Source organism: Cnephaeus nilssonii (genome assembly GCF_951640355.1).
Source record: "Cnephaeus nilssonii genome assembly, chromosome: 22".
Taxonomy (NCBI): Eukaryota; Metazoa; Chordata; class Mammalia; order Chiroptera; family Vespertilionidae; genus Cnephaeus; species Cnephaeus nilssonii.
In genome coordinates this window covers 12,870,230-12,889,668 of record NC_137093.1, presented here as the reverse complement: position 1 = coordinate 12,889,668, position 19,439 = coordinate 12,870,230, and the positions used below count along the sequence as shown (strand labels likewise).

Sequence of the window (19,439 nt, the reverse complement as noted above, 5' to 3'; positions counted from 1 at the left end):
CTCATGCCTTTTACTCACTCCAGAAAACCTACTGAAGTGATAGAGTGTCATACACTGAAGAAATAACCTTAAAACGACTCAACCTTTATTTTGGGTCATGCTACAAAGTCCTAATCTTGGAAGTCCTGAAATCTGAATTCAAGTTTTTGCACTGTCACAACTCTGTGCTTATATAACCTTGGGCAATTCTCTTAACCTTGCTAAACCTCAATCTTCCCTGTAAAATGGAAAGATTATTTATCTCTCACATATAGGGTTATCTGGAAGAATAAGTATGTGCAAACTCATATCATATATACAATACAAATGCAAACAATATTACTGCTGATAGGTGTGAAGGATGAAACAGAGGGCTGGAGACCAGGGACCAGGACACAGGCTTTATTGGAGGAGATGACCCTGCCGGCTACCTTCTAGAGGGAAAAGAGAGCGTGCCAGGGTGAAAGCTCCTTTTGAGGGGAGGAAAGGAAGGGACGGGGCTTAGGGCACTCAGCACACACTGATTGGTGGTTTCATATAAAGCACATGATTAGGGACCTAGGGACTTAGGAATCGGGGGCTTAGGGTATTTGGCAGGTGCTGATTGGTGGTTCAATGTACAGTCCATATAAGGTGCCTGGTTAGGTGCTCAGGAATGTCTATGCTGCAGGTACAGGTTAAGTCATACTCCGTCCATCAGTTGGGGGAAGGGAGGATCTATCAATTGCGACGCAAAAGAAAATAATTTTACCAAGGTCTCAACTCCAACAATGTCATATTTTATTTTATCACTTAAAATTAATCATAAAAATAATTTAAAATAATTATTATATAAATTTTCTATTGGCCATTGTAAATGCTGCATTATTTTAATGTTCCTTATATTTTTATTACATATATAAGTTATGCTAATTTTTAAGAACACCATAACTATATAAAACTTTAAAAGAGTTAAAGTACTGCCACAGAGTCTAAGTGCCTTGGCTAGCCAAAGCAGCCCAATGAGAGGGCTAGGATCAACTCTTGGACTTTCTTCTGAAATCTGTGTTCTTTCCATTATACAAGAATGTGATCAGAAAGTCTTACACAAAAGAATTATGGGAAGCTTTAAGTGAGAAATTACACAGAATGCCTCTTCCTTCAAAACCAAACAAAATAAAGAAACATGTTATAAACAAAGAACAAAGATAAACTCAACTGAAGGAACACAGCAAGCAAATTTTAAAGGGCAACCCAGGAGCTGGGAGTGGTTAACTAGAGCCTACAAGGAAAAAAAAGCAGGCTTGGCAAAGAGAGTCAAGTCTATTAACAATAGAGATAAAGACAGAATGGAGCTCATTAACAACATTTACAGTGTTATATATAAAAAGAATGCTAAATAAGAACAGACCAGAATATATACTTCAGAACCATGACGTATTACAAAATAATTTAAAACAAAAAAGATGTCTGTGAACAGCAGAAACAGGATTAAAAAAAAAAATGAGCCAAACAAAAAGTAAATTGTAAGATGATAATTTATAATAAATTCAGACAGTTAAATAGAAGACAATGCAGGTGAAACCATCAGAGCTGTAAAACAGATTTAAAAAGAAAGAATTAATCTACAATAATGAGGCCCGAAGGAAGAGTTAAGATTAACTATTTAGAAATTCCTAAGAAAAGAATCAAATAATATTTTGTGAATTTGAAATAAAACAGAAGACAAAGGGTATCATTGGCAAGAAAGAAAAAACAAAGTATGCCTACTAATCAGTTAAACCTAAAAGACTCAAAAAAGGGAAGAATAACAAAGCTAAATAGTGGGGAGGATAAAAAAGATCTGAGAATACAGAAATAGAACTAGAAGATGACACCCACTTGGGCCCAACTAAGAAAATTACAAATAAGTAAAGAGATTATTCTCTAAATTGATGTTATGAGTCAATGCCAAATAAAAAACAATATCTCTGAGAAGTAAATCCTTGACAGTTTAAAATAGTAAAATGCATGTGGAAAGATAAAGAAAGAATGCAAAAGGATACAAGCACACTCAGACAAAGGGCTCCACATTGGAAGGGGTTAAGAAGACAAGGGTTGGTTACTAGGAGAGAAAATGGGAGTGACTGGTAATGGGTGCAGGGTTTCTTTTTAGGGTGAAGATGTCCTGGAATTAGATATCTTAAAAAAAAAAAGCAAGCATGGTCTCATTTTCTTAAAAAATCTTTCTTTTTACAGGTCACTGTATCTGAATAGCTAATAGAACCAATATAAGGCACAGGAAACATGAGCCTGGAGCAAGAAGACAAACTGTCTCTGCGTTTTTGGGGTAGGAAAGAGGGAGAAAAAGGCATCTTGATATTTTTTTATCTTAGCCAACCCACTTCCTCAGAGTATGGGATTTAACAAGGACTCAAAGTAGATGCCCTGCTGAGAAATTAAAAAGTAAATTTCTGGGGAAAACAAAAAAGTAAAAAGCTTATAATGCCAGGTATAGTTAAAAATAATAGCTAAATCAATGAACAACTAGATTCCAGAAAGACCTAAGTAAATATCTGTATGTTTAATATGAAAACTCATGTGAAATTAGACAAAGTGGAAAGTAATTTATAAATACTGATAAAACCTAAACTATTGATATGGAATAAGATAAATAAAATTAAGTATTTAAATGTAGCACTCTCTGCCCTAGCTGGTTTGGCTCAGTGGATAGAGTGTTTGCCCGAGGACTGAAGGGTCCCAGGTTCAATTACACTCAAGGGCACATGCCCGGGTTGTGGGCTCCACCCCCAGTAGGGGGCGTGGAGGAGGCAGCCAATCAATGATTCTCTCTCATCATTGATGTTTGTATCTCTCTCTCCCTCTCCCTTCTTTGAAATCAATAAATATATATTAAATGTAGTACTCTTCTTCCACAATAATTTCCACACAGGTTAAAAGGCTAAATTTAAAGGTTAAAAATCTTAGTGTATTTTACCAATTCTGATGCAATAAAATAACATAGCCAATAATTAATGAATCTGATCACATATTTTTAAAGCTTTCAGAAAGTACACATTAATACCCAGCTTCTAGTACATAAATGGTCCAATATTTAAATACAGTTCAAACATCAGATAAATAGGTAAAACTTAGAAAAAAGTTTAGCCTTACATATAAACCAAAAACAAGGCACCTATAAAGTTCTACCTTACTTCTATTCAATTATAAATAAAAGAATAAGGCCGTATTGTCACAGCAAAAGGGAACAGGTGGAACAAATAGGGGCTTTTAAAGATTAATAGTAAGAAAAAAAAAGATTAACAGTAGCAGCAGAAATTAAAATGCTGTTTCTGAAGAACAATCTGGCCACACACTACTTTGGTCCTAGTCATCTCATTTTTGAGAAATAGGTTCCAAGAAAATTACTCACAGGGGGTGGGGAGCCTGTTTGTACTAAAAATGTTTATAGCTATATCACTTTAGAAGTTAAAAACTGAAGCAATTCAAATGCCCAACAAGTGGGGGACTGCTATATAAACTACCTGTTTTTAATAAAAGTTATTATTATGTTGACATTCCATGTTGGAGTCACAGATACATGGAAAAGGGGGAAATAAGTCACAATAGTATATAGTATAAGTATTCAGTAGATTTAAGGAAAAAATAAAAGAGCTTGCTGAGAACAATCCAGCAGAGCAGATGAAGCTGAAGGGCAGAACAGTGGGTAAGAACTGGAGGAGACAACTATGTCAGCACCTGGGAGGGTACTGGGGGTTGGCCTTTTTGTTTGTTTTAGGAGAGAAGTTTTCAGGAGGTAGGAATTTGGATGAGGTCATCCAGAGAAATTGCACTGAACATGAGAGCCCAAGAACTAAGGACAAAGGGTCAAAGACTTGGAAAACCAGGTGTGTTTCAGCGAAGTGGATGAAACGTTTAAAAAAGAAAATGGTTTATAACATCAAATCTCCAGAACAATCAAAATCATTTTTTTGACGGGGGGTGGAGGGATAGGGAGGCTGTGAAGGTCCCCGTCAGAAAAAAGCCACCAAAATTGAGAAAGACACAAAAAATGATCAGAGCATCAGTTCTGAGTGAAGTGCTGGGTCTGCAATCTGGCTGCAGTGAGTACAGAAGGCAAGCTCAGGAGCAAAGGGAGCAGTACAAATCATTCCTGAGAGAATCTGGCTGTAGGGAGAGGAGTGAAAGGTTCTCTTTCCCCTCTTTCAGATTCTGGAGCAAAGCACAGAAAAGTTCAAGACTAAATTAAACAATGAAAAAACATTGGCTAGAATTACAAAAACTGGTATTTTCAATAAGAGTTTTACAGCAAAAGGCTTGTTTTGTTGATTTAAAAAAATTTTCATTATCAACCTACCTGGGTGGCTCAGTTGGTTGGAACGTTGAAACATCAATGATGAGAGAGCATCATTGATCGACTAACTCCTGCACACCCCGCACTGGGGATGGAGCCCATAACCCAGGCATGTGCCCTGACCAGGAATCGAACTGTGACCTCCTAGTTCATAGATGGATGCTCAACCACTGGGCCACACTGGGCAGGCTCACCTTAACATTTTTGAAGAGCACAGGCTAGTTCTTTTGTAGAATATCCCTAAATTCAGGTTTGTCTGGTGCTGTCTCATAATCAGATTCGAATTAGGCTTCAAATTCTTGGCTATCCTTATTCTAAAGAAAAACATGGAGAATGCTAAACTACACATATCAAAACTGAATCAGTTTTAAATGGACAGAGAATATGAATAGACACATCAACAAACAAGATATACAATTGGTTAATAAGCAGATAAAGAGATGCTCATCATCAAGTCATGAAGGAAATGCAAAGTGAAACTCATTAATTATATCAAATGGGATATAATTAAAAAGATTGACTAAACCAAGTGTTGGTAAGAATGTGAAGTACTGGAATGCCTTATACATTGATGATGGAAATGTAAAATTGTACAGCTACTTTTGAAAATAGTTTGCTGGTTTCTTAAACAGTTAAAACAGACCAATTTTCAAGTGTCAATGCATTAATGCAAAAGAAAATCTGAGGACCTGCTCCAGCATGAAGGAGACCAAAGAGAAAGGACAACTAAATGCAACATGTGATTATTGAACAGGGTCTAAAGAGTAGGAATTAGGAAGGTGTCAGTGTTAACTTCCTGATGGTGACGACTGCACTATTATGTAGGAGAGAGTCCTTGTCTGGTGAAATAACATTAAAGAGTTCTGTTGAGGTGGGTCATTTTTATCAGCAATTTACTCTCAAAAGATTCGTGGTAAAAATTTGCACTTGTCCTTGTAATACTTCCATATGTTTAAAAAATGTTAAATGTGTAGCATTAAAAATGTTATACAATTACAGGGAAAGGCCCTCCCCCTTCCACTCTCTACCCTTACCCCATTTTAGTTTTCTTCATAGCACTTATCGGCAAGCAAAATATTAAGTTCCTGTGGTAGTTTATCTTCACTGAAAATTAAGCTTCTCTAGAGCTGGTACTATATTCACCTCTCTATTCTCAGTGCCTAAAACAGTGGCCAGTTCATAGGGTATTTGTTCAATAAATTAATCTAGTTTTACTACAGTTTAAAATAAAATCACTTTACCATCTCCTCCCCTGCCAAACACACACAAATCATTTATGACACAGCAACTCCAACTCCTAAATACCTAAAAGAAATGAAAACATATGTCCACACAATAACTTACATATGAATGTTCCTAGCACCATTATTTATAACAGACAAAAACTGGAAACATTTCAAATGTCCATGACACGATATCACCATCCAAATGAATCACTATTTGATGACAAAAAGATACAAGCTACTGATCCTGGCAACAACATGGATGAACCTCAAAACACTCACTGTAAGTGAAGAAAACACCAGATACAAAAAACTATTATCTTGCATGATTCCATTTACATGAAAGTTCTAGAGCAGGCAAATCAGAGAGCAGATCAGGGTTGCCTGGGGGTGGGAGTGGTAAAAATTTGCACTTGTCCTTGTAATAAGGGGTGGGAACTGACTATAAATGACAAGAGAAAATTTTTTGGAATGATGGAAATGTCCTAAAACTGGAATTGTGATAATGGTTGCACAATGTTGTAAATTTACTGAAAAAATAATTAAACTGAATACTTAAAATGTTATAAATTTTGCCCTGGCCAGTTTGGCTCAGTGAATAGAGCATCAGCCTGTGGACTAAAGGGTCCTGGGTTCGATTCCAGTCAAAGGCACGTATCTCAGTTGCAGGCTCGATCCTCAGCCCCGGTCGGGTCACTTGTGGAAGGCAACTGATTGATTTATCTCTCACATTGATATTTCACTCTATCTTTCCTCCTCCCTTCCACTCTCTCTAAAACTCAATATAAAATATCCTCAGGGGAAGATTAACGGAACAAACAATAATTTCATGGTCTGCCCATATAGCTATTTTAAATAACAGGTGGAAAGCTACAGACAGCCTCCTTTTGCCTGCCACTTGGTTAATTTTTTTTTGAAAAATTACTATAGTATAAAGGGATGAATGAGGCTTCAACACCATAAGGAGAATGAGCATTTTAAAATAGCTTGTTGTCCTGGTCTGTGTGCTCAGTGGTTAGAGCATTGGTCTGAGCAACAAAGGATCGAGGGTTCAATTCCCAGTCAATGACATATACCTGGATTGTAGGTTTTATCCCCGGCCCAGTCAGAGCGTGTATGGGAGGCAACCAATCGATTTCTCTCTCTCATATCGATGAGAGATGTTTCTCTCTCTCTTTTCCCCTCCCTCCGCCCCTCCCTTTCACTCTCTAAAAATCAATGGGGAAAAAACCTTCTGGTGAGAATTAACAACACAAAAAGCTTGTTAACCCAAATTAAGGTTCAATCTGCAAAATGTGGTACCCTAATAATTGGTAGGAGCTGCTGTCTTCATATTCTCTCCATTTGGCCTTAAAGGGAATTCTCAGAATCTGCATTAGACTCATACCTCAGCTATGCCTCTAGCACCTGGGCAAAAGGCTCTGAGGGTACAAACCCATCAATGCTCGTTATTAAAACAGCACTGCATATTAGAGCAACAATGTTTGAATTTGTGTAGAGGATCCTGACTGGCTGAGAAAAAAACTACTGATTTCCTTGGTTAGGCTGTCCCACTAACTTTTTAATAAAACACAATTTTATTTCTTATAATAAAATATGAATCTTGAGTTGGGGCAATTATGACATGGCTTGAAATTCTCAATGTTTTAGGAGACATATGTATGAAAAAGGAAAACAAATATCATCTGCTTACTATAGAAACTGCTCAGAAATGCTTTATGTTCATTTAGTAAAAACGGAAGTAACCCACTTAAAAAGACTTTTGTACGCCCCTGGCCTGTGTGGCTCAGTTGGTAGGAGCTTCTTCCTGTACACCAAAAGGTCTTGGGATCCATTCCTGGTCAGGGCACAAACCTACTAGTAGATGGCGGGTTTGATTCCGGGCCCTAGTCACACATTGGTATTTCTCTCTTTCCCCCTCCTCCTCTCTCTAAAAATAAATGAAAATGTCCTCGAGTTAGGATTTAAAGAGAGAAAAAAAAAAGTTCTGTGCATAAGCCACCTTTTTCAGTTTTCCAAATGCAGAAACGGGGAGGGACATTTAAAATTAAATGACATATCAATAGACTTTGAAAAAAGTATTTAAGACCCATGTTTGTGATAAGTGTTATAGAGAGAAATAAAAGGAAAACTCATTAGAAGGTACTTAAAGCCAGGGCCCTGATCAAGCCTTTCTAATCTTCTCTTTAAGCCTCTCCCACTGGCCAAGCATCTGACAGTAAGCTCTCTGAGATGGTTTATTCACTGATGTATCTGCACAACCATAATGTGTCTAGTACATACACAATATGTTGAATTAATTTATAACTAGAAAGCCCAGGTGGAGTTAGCTGCTCTGTCCAGAATGATCTCATGAGTGTTTTTACCATGTTACACAGTAATTTATTTCCTTATCAGTCTGTCCCCAACACTACACTGCAAATTCTTGAGGGAGGGCAGGAACATGGCCCAGGGCCTGGCACAGAAGATGCTCTAACTGTTAAATCAAAGGACGAGAGTGAGATCACAAGATCACATAACTGGAACTCAACACACAACCTGTGTGACCCCAAGTCTAATATTTTTATTTCTGCACTTTCCCCTTTACACACCAAGACAGTATTCTGAGAAACTGAGGTGAGAAAGGATCGGGTCTTGCCAAACCCATTTAATTGGAGGGAATAACAACAATTAGAGCATTAACCAGAGATTGTGTGCCAGCACTTCACCTACATATCTCACTTAATCCTCACAACCCTGAGGTGTGTATCACTGTCCCCTTACTACATTAACAAGGCTCAAGTCCCATATACATAGTCAAAGCTCACGCTCATACCCACTCCAGAAAGAAGATAAAACTCTGGGGTGTGGACTGTGGCCAGGTTTCAGAATGATGGACTCAGTCAATCTGATTAAGAAGTCACCCAGTGGGTGATGAGGTCTTAGGTGTTTATTGTTAGGTTGCATAACTCACATGTATGTCACATGTTTTATATATAATACTAGAGGCCGGGTGCATGAATTTGTGCACGGGTGGGGTCTGGCCGCCTGCCCCAATTGGGCCAACGGGGGGGGCCCCCCCCTTCGGGTGGTTGGCTGGCCGGCCCCGCCCCCTGGTTGAACTCCTGGTCGAGGGGACAATTTGCATATTAGCCTTTTATTATATAGGACTAGAGGCCCGGTGCACGAAATTCGTGCACGGAGGGGGGGGGTGTCCCTCAGCCCAGCCTGTACCCTCTCCAATCTGGGACCCCTCGAGGGATGTCCGACTGGTTATCCCTCTCACAATCCAGGACTGCTGGCTCCCAACTGCTTGCCTGCCTGCCTTCCTGATTGCCCCTAACCGCTTCTGCCTGCCAGCCTGATCACCCCCTAACCACTCTGCTGCCAGCCTGATTGATGCCTAATTGCTCCCCTGCCAGCCTGTTTGCCCCCAACTTCCCTCCTCTGCTGGCCCGGTCACCCCTAACTGCCCTCCCCTGCAGGGTTGATCGCCTCCAACTTCCCTCCCTTGCAGGCCGGGTGCCTCCCAACTGCCCTCCCCTGCTGGCCATCTTGTGGTGGCCATCTTGTGTCCACATGGGGGCAGGATCTTTGACCACATGGGGGCAGACATATTGTGTTGGAGTGGTGGTCAATCTGCATATTACTCTTTTATTTGATAGGATAAAAGAGGAGTGGGGGAGTGGGGGCCAGCTGGTTTGCCCTGAAGGGTGTCCCAGATAAGCGTGGGGGTTCCCTTGGGGCATGGGGCAGCCTGAGCAAGGGGCCTGTGGTGGTTTGCAGGCCAGCCATGCCCCCTGGTGACCCAAGCGGAGGCACTGGTATCTGGAATTTATTTACCTTCTACAATTGAAACTTTGTAGCCTGGAGCGGAGTCAAGCCTCCTGCATGCTCCACCGGCAGCCATTTCTGTTTGGGCTAATTCACCTTCTATAATTGAAACTTTGTAGCCTTAAGCAGAGGCCTGAGTCCTGCCAGGGTGTGCGGAAAGCTTTGCTTTCTCCGTTACCGTGGGCAACCCTGGCCTGGTCTCTCCAGCTCCGTGGCTGCCGCCATTCTGTTCGAATTTGTTTACCTTCTATAATTGAAACTTTGTAGCTTGAGTGGAGGCTTAGGCCTGTCAAGGGCAGGCGGAAAGCTTGTTTCCCTCTGTTGCCTGGGAAACCTTGCTCTCTGTGGCTGTAGCCGTCTTGGTTTGGTTTATTTGCATACTCGCTCTGATTGGCTGGTGGGCGTGGCTTGGGCTGGTGGGCGTGGCTTGGGTGTAGCAGAGTTATGGTCAATTTGCATATTTGTCTATTATTAGGTAGGATATGTATATATTATATATAAAAGATGCCGCCCAGTTTAAGCGGAGGCACTGGTATCTGGAATTTATTTACCTTCTACAATTGAAACTTTGTAGCCTGGAGCGGAGTCAAGCCTCCTGCATGCTCCACCGGCAGCCATTTCTGTTTGGGCTAATTCACCTTCTATAATTGAAACTTTGTAGCCTTAAGCAGAGGCCTGAGTCCTGCCAGGGTGTGCGGAAAGCTTTGCTTTCTCCGTTACCGTGGGCAACCCTGGCCTGGTCTCTCCAGCTCCGTGGCTGCCGCCATTCTGTTCGAATTTGTTTACCTTCTATAATTGAAACTTTGTAGCTTGAGTGGAGGCTTAGGCCTGTCAAGGGCAGGCGGAAAGCTTGTTTCCCTCTGTTGCCTGGGAAACCTTGCTCTCTGTGGCTGTAGCCGTCTTGGTTTGGTTTATTTGCATACTCGCTCTGATTGGCTGGTGGGTGTGGCTTGGGCTGGTGGGCGTGGCTTGGGTGTAGCAGAGTTATGGTCAATTTGCATATTTGTCTATTATTAGGTAGGATATGTATATATTATATATAAAAGATGCCGCCCAGTTTAGCTGCCACCCCCACACAGCCAGAGACGAGGAGACAGAAGAGCAGTCCAAAGGCCCTTCTCCTGTCTCAATTACTCCCTCTCCTCTCTTTCCCTTCCTTACAGGCTCCAACAGCAGGGACCAATTCCAGCCTAGAGAAGAGCAGGGAAACAGCACCAGAACTTTAACCTGCCAAGCCAGTAATCAATGGGAAACATCTTTTGACTACCCCTAACCCCACCGCTCATACCTTAGAGATGTCCAGCCTTATCAAATGACTCCACCTTGAGCCTCAGCTGACTGGACCAGAGGTGGACACTATTTCAAGCTGGATCAGATTCTCTCCCCCCAGAAATCAGAGAATTAAAAACACATACCTTGGGGAAGCGTGGTCATCTCTCTTATGCTAAGTGCATCGGGAAGTAGTAAAAAAAGAAAAGGAAAACAAAAACAGCTGTGCAGAGTGCAAGATTTTGTAAATGTAAATGAGAAGGGAGGTAGATGCCTTCATCTATTTTCTAGTTCCTAGTTGCAACCGTACCTGAAGCTTTAACTGTACTTCCTTTCCCTTTGGTAGCATGAGAAAGACGCTGGATCTTTCCTTTTTTTTTAAATATATTTTATTATTATTTTTTTTTTACAGAGAGAAATAGAGTTAGAAACATCGGTGAGAGAGAAACATCCATCAGCTGCCTCCTGTACACACCCTACTAGGGATGTGCCCGCAACCAATGTACATGCCCTTGACTGTAATTGAACCCGGGACCCTTCAGACCGAAGGCCAGCGCTCTATCCACTGAGCCAAACCGGTTAGGGCAGACCCTGGATCTTAATCATAAACTCAGTATCTACAAGGTAGTGCCTGAAACACTCCAGCACTCTACCTTTCACTTAGCTAGCTCCTAGTCATTCTCCAGGTCCCAGCTTAACACCACTTCCTCCAGGAAATCCTCCCAGATTTCTCATCAAACTTAGTCCACCTTTTATACCCTCCAGTAGCACTTTGCACCTCATCATACTCAGTTATTACTTTCCTGTTGGACTGTAAATACCAGTGTAAAAAACACTTTTGTTCACCACTTTGATTCTACCACCTAAACCAGATAATGCTTAATAATATTAGTAAATTAATAAAAATCAAGAAACTAGTAGAAATGAGTAGGAGGAGTGAGAAGAAATCAACACTACCTTCCTGATAAAAACTAAGTTGCTTTGACCCTACCGCCCTCATTCCTTCCAGGTATCCAGTTTCTCCCTCTTCACCCTCCTCAACAGGCTCAAGTCAACTATGACAACCATCATTTTATACTTTGGTGCCAATAAAGGAACACAGGCTATAAACATGAAACATGTTTCCAGGTAGCTTGGAATAACAGAGGAAAACCTACAGTAGTTAAAAAAACACACAAATCAGTGGGAGTGGCCAGGGAGAGGTCAATGGGGAATAAAGGAGACATATGTAATACTTTAAACAATAAAGATTTAAATTTAAAAAAAAATCACAGGTTTGGAGATCTAGACAAATCTCAGTTCTGCTATATATTTATTGGCTGTGAAGCGTGGACAAGTTTTCTAAGACCTGGTTTTCTTATCTGTAAAGTGAAAAAAAAAATTATCTGAAAGATGAGGATGAAGATGAATTTCACACCATATTACCTAAATCAAGGCAGGCTTGCAGCAAATGTTGGTCAGTTGGTCATGGCATATCTCATGCAAACCCCGACCTCCACACACCACTTCCCAGCTCCTATACAGGCCATTGGTTTAGAATCCAGAGCCTGCCCTAAGACTGAGAATCTGAGGGGACCTTGGAAGACACCTATCCTATTGGTTTTCTAATGTGTAGGAGCCCCAAGAAGTAACCGAGAAAAGAGAAGCAAAAAGGGTAAACAGCACCTCAGGTTTAGGCACATAGGTGGGTGAAGTAGACTTGATGTAAGGTAGAGTAGCTCTGGATATTTATTGGCAAATCAGTTGTTTTTTTAACTTAGTAGGTGCATTATTTAAGTAAGGTGAGGAATAAGTTTTATGTATGGTTCCCGGAAAAACCCAACTTGGATACTTTTCATAAAAACGTTTTTATAAATACTTGAGAATTGAGAACATTTACAAATTAAATTAATGGGAATGGTGTATCAGTTATAGCTAACCACTAGGAGCACATTATTAGGGATGTTATAAATATCAAATTTAATTTTGTTGTGAGTTTTATTTGCACTCAAAACTGCTAGAAACACTGGATTTTTTGTTGCTCATGTAAGTTGGTCTCCTCACATCTTTGAGCTCCAAAAAGCATACAAAAGACTACTTTATTTATATTTAAATTTAACAGTTAACAAGCAAAACTAAGAATCTGAATCCAGATCTGTTTCCAAGTCTTGAGCTTTTGTAGATAATACTACTACTGCTGGCCCTGCCTTTCAAACAGGTGGTATAAATACCCAGTTCCAGGGAGGGAGGAAGGGAGTGGTATAGCAGGGAGTAATAAAGGCAAGTTTGCAGAGCAGATGAGCCTTAAAGAAAGGAAGGAAGGCAGGATTTGAATAGGGCCCAGTGCCTCTTGAAGGTGAGTTGGAGGGGTATACTAAATAGTATCTTGACAGGACGATTCTCTAGCGGAAGGACTGTACCATGCATTGCAATTTGTTTAGTATGCCTACCTCCACCACCAAAGGCCAATAACAACCCCCTAATCAATGTAACAACAACAAAAGTCCACAATGCCCACATGTTTCAAAATACCCCTGGACGGGGGGTGGGGGTGGGGGGTGTAAAGACACACCCAGAATACTCTTCCATAAGCAGAAAGAAAAGAGTAGCACAATGGGCAGAGAGACAAAGGGGAACATAATTCACAATATTTGATGAGAAAAAGAGCCATGCTTTAATGACTCTCACCTATAAAATCAAGTCCAAACTCCTCCGTACACAATGTCCTTCAGGATTTGGCCCTGCCCATCCCAGCTGTCTCAACTCCAGCTTTCTGCTTAAGGCACCCTATACTCCTGCCCTCCCAACTTGTGGTTTTCTTGACCTGATGTGCTGTTTTCAAATTTCTGTGCCTTTGCACATACGTTTTTCTCTACCTAGCAAAGCTCTTAGTCATACATTAACATCCAGCTCAGAAGTATGTGAAGCCATACAAAGACAGCCCCATGCCACGCAGGCCTTCTTTTCTCACAGCACTTCACACATTCCTGTATAGCACTGGTATATTCTCTACATTATTGCCCCACTATTTGGACTAAGAGCTACTAAAGGACAGGAATCATGTGAATCCTGGCACATAAAAAGGTGCTCAATAAGTATTTTCTGAGTGAATGGCCTTGCATTAAAGGTTTTTAGAAAGACTAAAAAGTGATACCAGCAAAAGCAGACAACAGCTATTTTCTATTACTGAAAGCATGTATTTTTCAACTCTGATCTTTGGTTGAGTGTCACTTAGGAACCAGACAGACTGGGATGCTCTATTTCTTCCTAATTGTGTGTCCTTGGACAAGTTAACTACTAATCTTTGTTTCATTTCCTCACTTACAAAGAAACCATCTTTGCAGTGTGGATATGAGGATTAACTAATATATGTTAAAAAAAAGTGGTGACTACATGGTAGGTGTACTAGTTTGTCATAATCACAAAAAGCTTAATAGATCAGGATATTGTACTATTGGGAATGTGATCACAATGAAATTTTGGTTGGAACCGTCTGTGTTTTTTTTTTGGGCGGGGGGGAGTTGAAAGTCAACAAATCCTATACGTATTCTGATCCAATACTAATCCCTTAATGACCACTATCTCCCTTGGCTCCTCTGATAATGTGCACTCAGGGTTCTCTGGTCTCTCTGACCACACTTTCTCTGTCCTCTTCTGTAACTTGCCCTCTATTGATACCTAAAGTCAGGCATTCCTTTGGCTAAGTTTTTACATTTTTCCTCATCTTGTCCACTCCCAAGGCTTCAATAAGTATCTCTATGGAGATAACCCTATAATCTTTCAGTCATATTCAGAAAATGTTTCAAATTTAACTTACTCAAAGTAGATTTATCTTAATTAGATCAAACATACAGCTTCAATTTCTCCTCTCATACCCTTTCTTTTTTCATGACTCTTATGCATCTCACCAGTCCTCAGCTTCCTCTTCCTTTGCCTATCTCTTAAAGTAACTGTTTGCCAGAATTACCTCTTTAATCTTTCTATTCTACTTCAGTGGCTCTTAATCTTTCTGGGATAATGGACCCCTTTGAAAATCTATTGAATGCTATGGATTGCTTACTAAACAGATGAACATACCCAACATCTGTTTGCAATTTCACCTACCCAAGGACCTCAAATAAGAATCTGTGCCCATCCACGCAATACTAAAACTTACACAAGTTTTCATCTCCAGGTTCTACCTTCCCTGTTATAAATTTCAAGATGCCTCTGGACATAGCCTAAATGGCCAACAGGCACCACAACCTTAATCTGAACCAGAGCTCACTATTTCTCCCTAACAAACCTACTCTACCTCTGATATTCCTTCTTGAATAGTGGCACCACCATCCTCCAAGGGTCCCACGCTAGAAGCAGTGAAATTACAACTATGCCCATACTCAGTTCATCACCAAGCCTTGTCTCAGAAATCACTCTCAAATCCAAATCGCACCTCTCTCAGCCTCTTACCCTTTAAGATCTCATCATTTGCTTCTTCCCAAACTTGCCACGATTAAGTCTTTGTACTACCACTCTTCTGACAAGAGCCCGTTACTAATTCTATCTTTATAAGGTCTTATTAAAGTCTCTCACTTCCATCTGCTACCTTCCACTGCCACTAGAGTTACAATAGCCTAACGGATTCCCCCACCTCAGTCTTTTTCTTATTTCCACCTGTGTTGACCTACCTTCCCCTAAAATTTTAAATTGACCATGTGACTGCTTCTTTACAAAAACACTGATGCTTCTCCATTGCACAAATATACAAACTCAGTTTTGCCTTTACAGTCCTCTACAGTTTGCCATCTAATCCAGGATCAGATTCCACTGTTTACACTGTCACTTGTGCCTACCATCTATCAAAATCACACCCACTCTTCAAGGCCCAATTCAAGCTCCACTCTCCATCTTTATATCCTCCACATAATGATTAGGAAAGAGCTCTGCACAGAAAAGGCAAATTCCTAATGAACTGATTCAGGAAATGAAAAAAACAACAAAACAAAACGCTAAAAGCTTGAAAATCCTTAAAACCTTCTGGAAGCATGATGTTTTTAAAAATATTACTATTCAAATATTAACATTTCAATTAAGAAGCCCTCCATACACCCAGCATTGCTAATCAACATTTATTAAATGATAAAATATGCAACATAATTAAAGTCTTGCTAGGGTCTATCATCAACCTGAAGATAAAAAGCTACAATATGGATCCAGAGTTTTAATTCCAATTACATTTGTATTTTACTTAAGAAAGAAAAATTAAAGTAAGAGGATCTGGCATTTCACCTGATACTTAGGTCAAATAAGTGTACAGCAGTGATAGAAATAGTTACCAGATCTAAATTATTTTCAGACTAGTAAAAATCCTGTCGAACAGGAAAAAGAAAAAAACTTTCAATTAAAATATCCTAAACCTGGCCCTGGCGCATGCAGGTCAGTGGTTAGTGTGTCAGCACCGGTGGGTCACAGGTTCAATTCCCAGTCAAGGGCACACACGTTGGTTGCAGGTTTGATCCCTGGCCCAGTAGGGCGTGTTTGGGAGGCAATCGATGGCTGTCTCTCTCACATCGATGTTTCTCAATGTTTCTCTCTCCCCCTCCCTTCCACTCTCTCTAAAAATCAATGGAAAAAATATCCTCAGGTAAGGATAAACAACAACAAAAACTGTACTAAACCTAAAGATTATTTCAGTATCTATTTTAGATGCTAATTTCTTTTAAAAAGGGACGAAGGACTTGATGGGCAATTCTGAGCCTCTCATAATGAAGCACTTACTGGCATACTTACCAGCAGGTGCAACAGCCATCAGATATATGACAGAGAAGTGGTGCTGCAGGCAGTACTTTCTCTTCATTACTTTTTAGTGCCTTATGTCTTTTAGGCCTGACCTAATTTAATTTCTCTTTTGGCTCCTAAGCCTCTGAGTTCATGTTAATTTCCACAGTTGTATACTGTGAACCAATTTGCTCCCAAAGAGAATGAGAAGACTCAATATTGAATTAAAGTGGGGTTTTTAAAAATAGAATTTAAACTTGTCTTTTTGACTAGCTAACATACTTGATAAAATTATGCCCTCTATGACATTTCTAAAATTATGATCACTAAAATTTGAATGTTCCTGAAATACATTTGCTTACAACAGTAAAATACGCTAAAATTGTGAAACTATTAGTAACACTACTTAAGGATGACAGCAGGGTGTCATGGAAAGAACTGCAGCATTTGAAACAGGATCTTAGTCTACAATCTCCTGTCTGACTCCTTAGTTGTGACCTCAGGAATTGGCTTCACATTGAAATACTTTCTCACCTGAAAGAGATGGTATCACCACCTTTCCCTCCCTCAAGGTGGATGTTCCAATAAAATGAGGTAATAAGGTACCTAGCACCGTACTTGCCACGAAGTATTCAATAAATATTAGTTTGTTCCTTCGTTCAACACAAGACACAGTCACAAGATTTAGATGTAAAGGAGCCTACGCTTCCACAAGTCTTCATCAGCATAATACACGACAGGGAGGTAGTGCTAATAAAAACAATACTGTCACCAAACCTTCCTGAGGAATCTGGATTAAGAAGAGGGAGCCTGCCTGCGAATGCAAGCACTCCATTAAGGCTGCATCTATATGGGCCATTAAAACATTAACAGTGAAAGTCCACAGTAATTGTGCTATGACGTCTGGATGCCTTTTTGCTGGGAAGAGAGTTCACTCGGGGGGGGGGGGAGGGAAGAAAAAAAGAAGAAAGAGTCAAATTAGGCCCCACTCCAAACGACTTTTTAATAAATTAAGAGAGCGACGCTGACTTATCCTCCCTGAAACGTCAACAGTACGATATTAAAATCCATTTAAAAACGTCAAGGTTGAAATATCCCGCAACTAACACGGGGGCCACTAATGCTTTTTGGAAAGCCTGCGCAGGAGAGCACCATTAGCACCACTGAAGACATTTAAGGAAAGCCGTTCGCGGAAAACACAGGCGAGGTCAGGAAGAGAGAAGATCATTTCTGCACGCAAACCGAGGCGAACCGCTTTCAGGACCAGGGCCCCCGCCGCCGCCACCATCAAAGCATCTGGGGGCATTCCTGGCTTTATAATCGGACGTCAAAAAGGCCACCAGACTAGCAAATAGGGGGGTGGGGTTCCGTTCCCTTCCTGGGGGTCCTGGCCTCCGCCCTCCGCGCCCCTCTACCAGGCAAGGGCCCGCCCGCGAAGCGCCGCAATCAACACCCCAACCGCGATGGGCCCAGGGCACGCCCCGGTGCGCGGACCGCGGAGAAGCCCGGGGTCGGGGGCGCGGTGGCGCGGGAGGCCCGAGGCGCGGACGAGGCCGCGGCAGCGTCCGCTGCGGCCCCGAGAGGTGGGGTGGGCGGGCGCAGCCAGGCCTGCGGGCGGACGTGGACACTCACCACACCATGCCGTAGGCGCCCTCGCCAATGTACGAGAGGTTGGTGTAGCGCGGCCCCACGTCGAACACCTGCCCGCGGACCATCTCCGGGCCCGCGCCCGCCGCCGCCGCCGCCGCCATGTTGGTTGCCGGGCCGCCGCCGCCGCCGCCGCCTCCGCCGCGCTGGGCTTGACGCTCTGTGGCCGTCTCTCGGCCCACGCCGCACCTCCCGTAGGGACCGCGCCGCCGCCGGTGCAGCCGCCGCCGTTAAGCGGGAAGGAGCAAGGAGGGCGTCGCTCTGGAAAGCTTGAGAGCCCAAAGCTACTAGGACCGACTGCCTGTCTGACTGACTGACTGACGGGCGGGCGGAGGGCGGGGCGTACGCTGAGGAGGGCGCTGGGGCGGGGCCAAGCAGCGTGCGCGTGGATTGGTTCTCCGAGGCCTGGGGGCGGGGTTATGCGGTCCGGCGGAAGTAGCGAACTCTGGGCGGAACACGGCGGCGGCACCGCCCTACGCGGTCACGTGCGTTAGCCAGGAGGTGGCTCTTGAGACGTAGGAGTTCTCCGAGGCGTCAGGAAAGAACCCGTAGGACGGATCCTGATGGACGGTTAGGGACAGGGAAAGCCCTGAAGTGTGGTCCTGACTCAGCCATGGAGTGACCCGGGACTGCGTCTGAGGGACAACGACGCGCCGCGCACGGGCTTCGGGCCTGGGCCAGGCCTGTGGAGTCCGTGGTCCCCACACCAACCTAGAAACATTGAGACCAGGGCAGAAACCGAAAGGCTTGACCGAGACCGAGAAAGGTATTTGCATACAGAGAAAGTGTGAAACACAAAAGGTGGGAGGATCCGCTAATCAGACCAGAGGTTCCTTCAACAAGTGTTTGTTGAGCACCTATCAAGTTCCTGGACATTTTCCGTGACAGAAACAGGAGGAGATGGACAAATCAAAATATACTAGAGGCCTGGTGCATGAAATTGGTGCAGGGATGGGGGGAGGTCCCTCAGCTGGGCCTGCACCCTCCCCAATCTGGGACATCCCTCTTGCACCTCTCGAAACCCAGGACCATTGGCTCCTAATCGCTCGCCTGCCCAAGCGCTCCCTAACTGCCTTTGCCTCGGCCCAGCGCCACTGTGGTTTTGTCCCGAAGGACATCCCGTCTAATTAGCATATTACCCTTTTATTGGTATAGATAATGCTCAAGTTGTGGTAAGTACTGTGAACTATAAAGGATTAGAGAGCACAGTATAATAAGTCTTCACTTAACAATGTGGAAAGATTCTGAGACCTCAAGTGAAAGAAGGTATAAGGAAATCAATTTTACCACAGGCTAAGTTGATATAAACAAGAATTATGTTCCTACAGCATCTCATCAATCCCTATAACCAACCCACCATATTTGAAGACCTGCTGAAGTAGGTTCAGACATTAGAGAACTACATTAAGATTCAGAGACTGACGCCTGTGGACCAAAGC

General features: G+C 42.3%; 1 protein-coding gene across 1 annotated transcript in view; it reads right to left on the bottom strand.

Moving 5' to 3' along the window:
* MAPK1 (mitogen-activated protein kinase 1) overlaps positions 1 to 18,328 on the bottom strand; it is a 73,817-nt gene extending 55,489 nt beyond the window's left edge. The window contains exon 1 of the mRNA XM_079762460.1: positions 17,986 to 18,328. Within this exon, the coding sequence (XP_079618586.1) occupies positions 17,986 to 18,104 (119 nt within the window). The 5' untranslated portion in view covers positions 18,105 to 18,328. The remainder of the gene's footprint in view (positions 1 to 17,985) is intronic.
* Between the last annotated feature and the right edge of the window lie 1,111 nt (positions 18,329 to 19,439).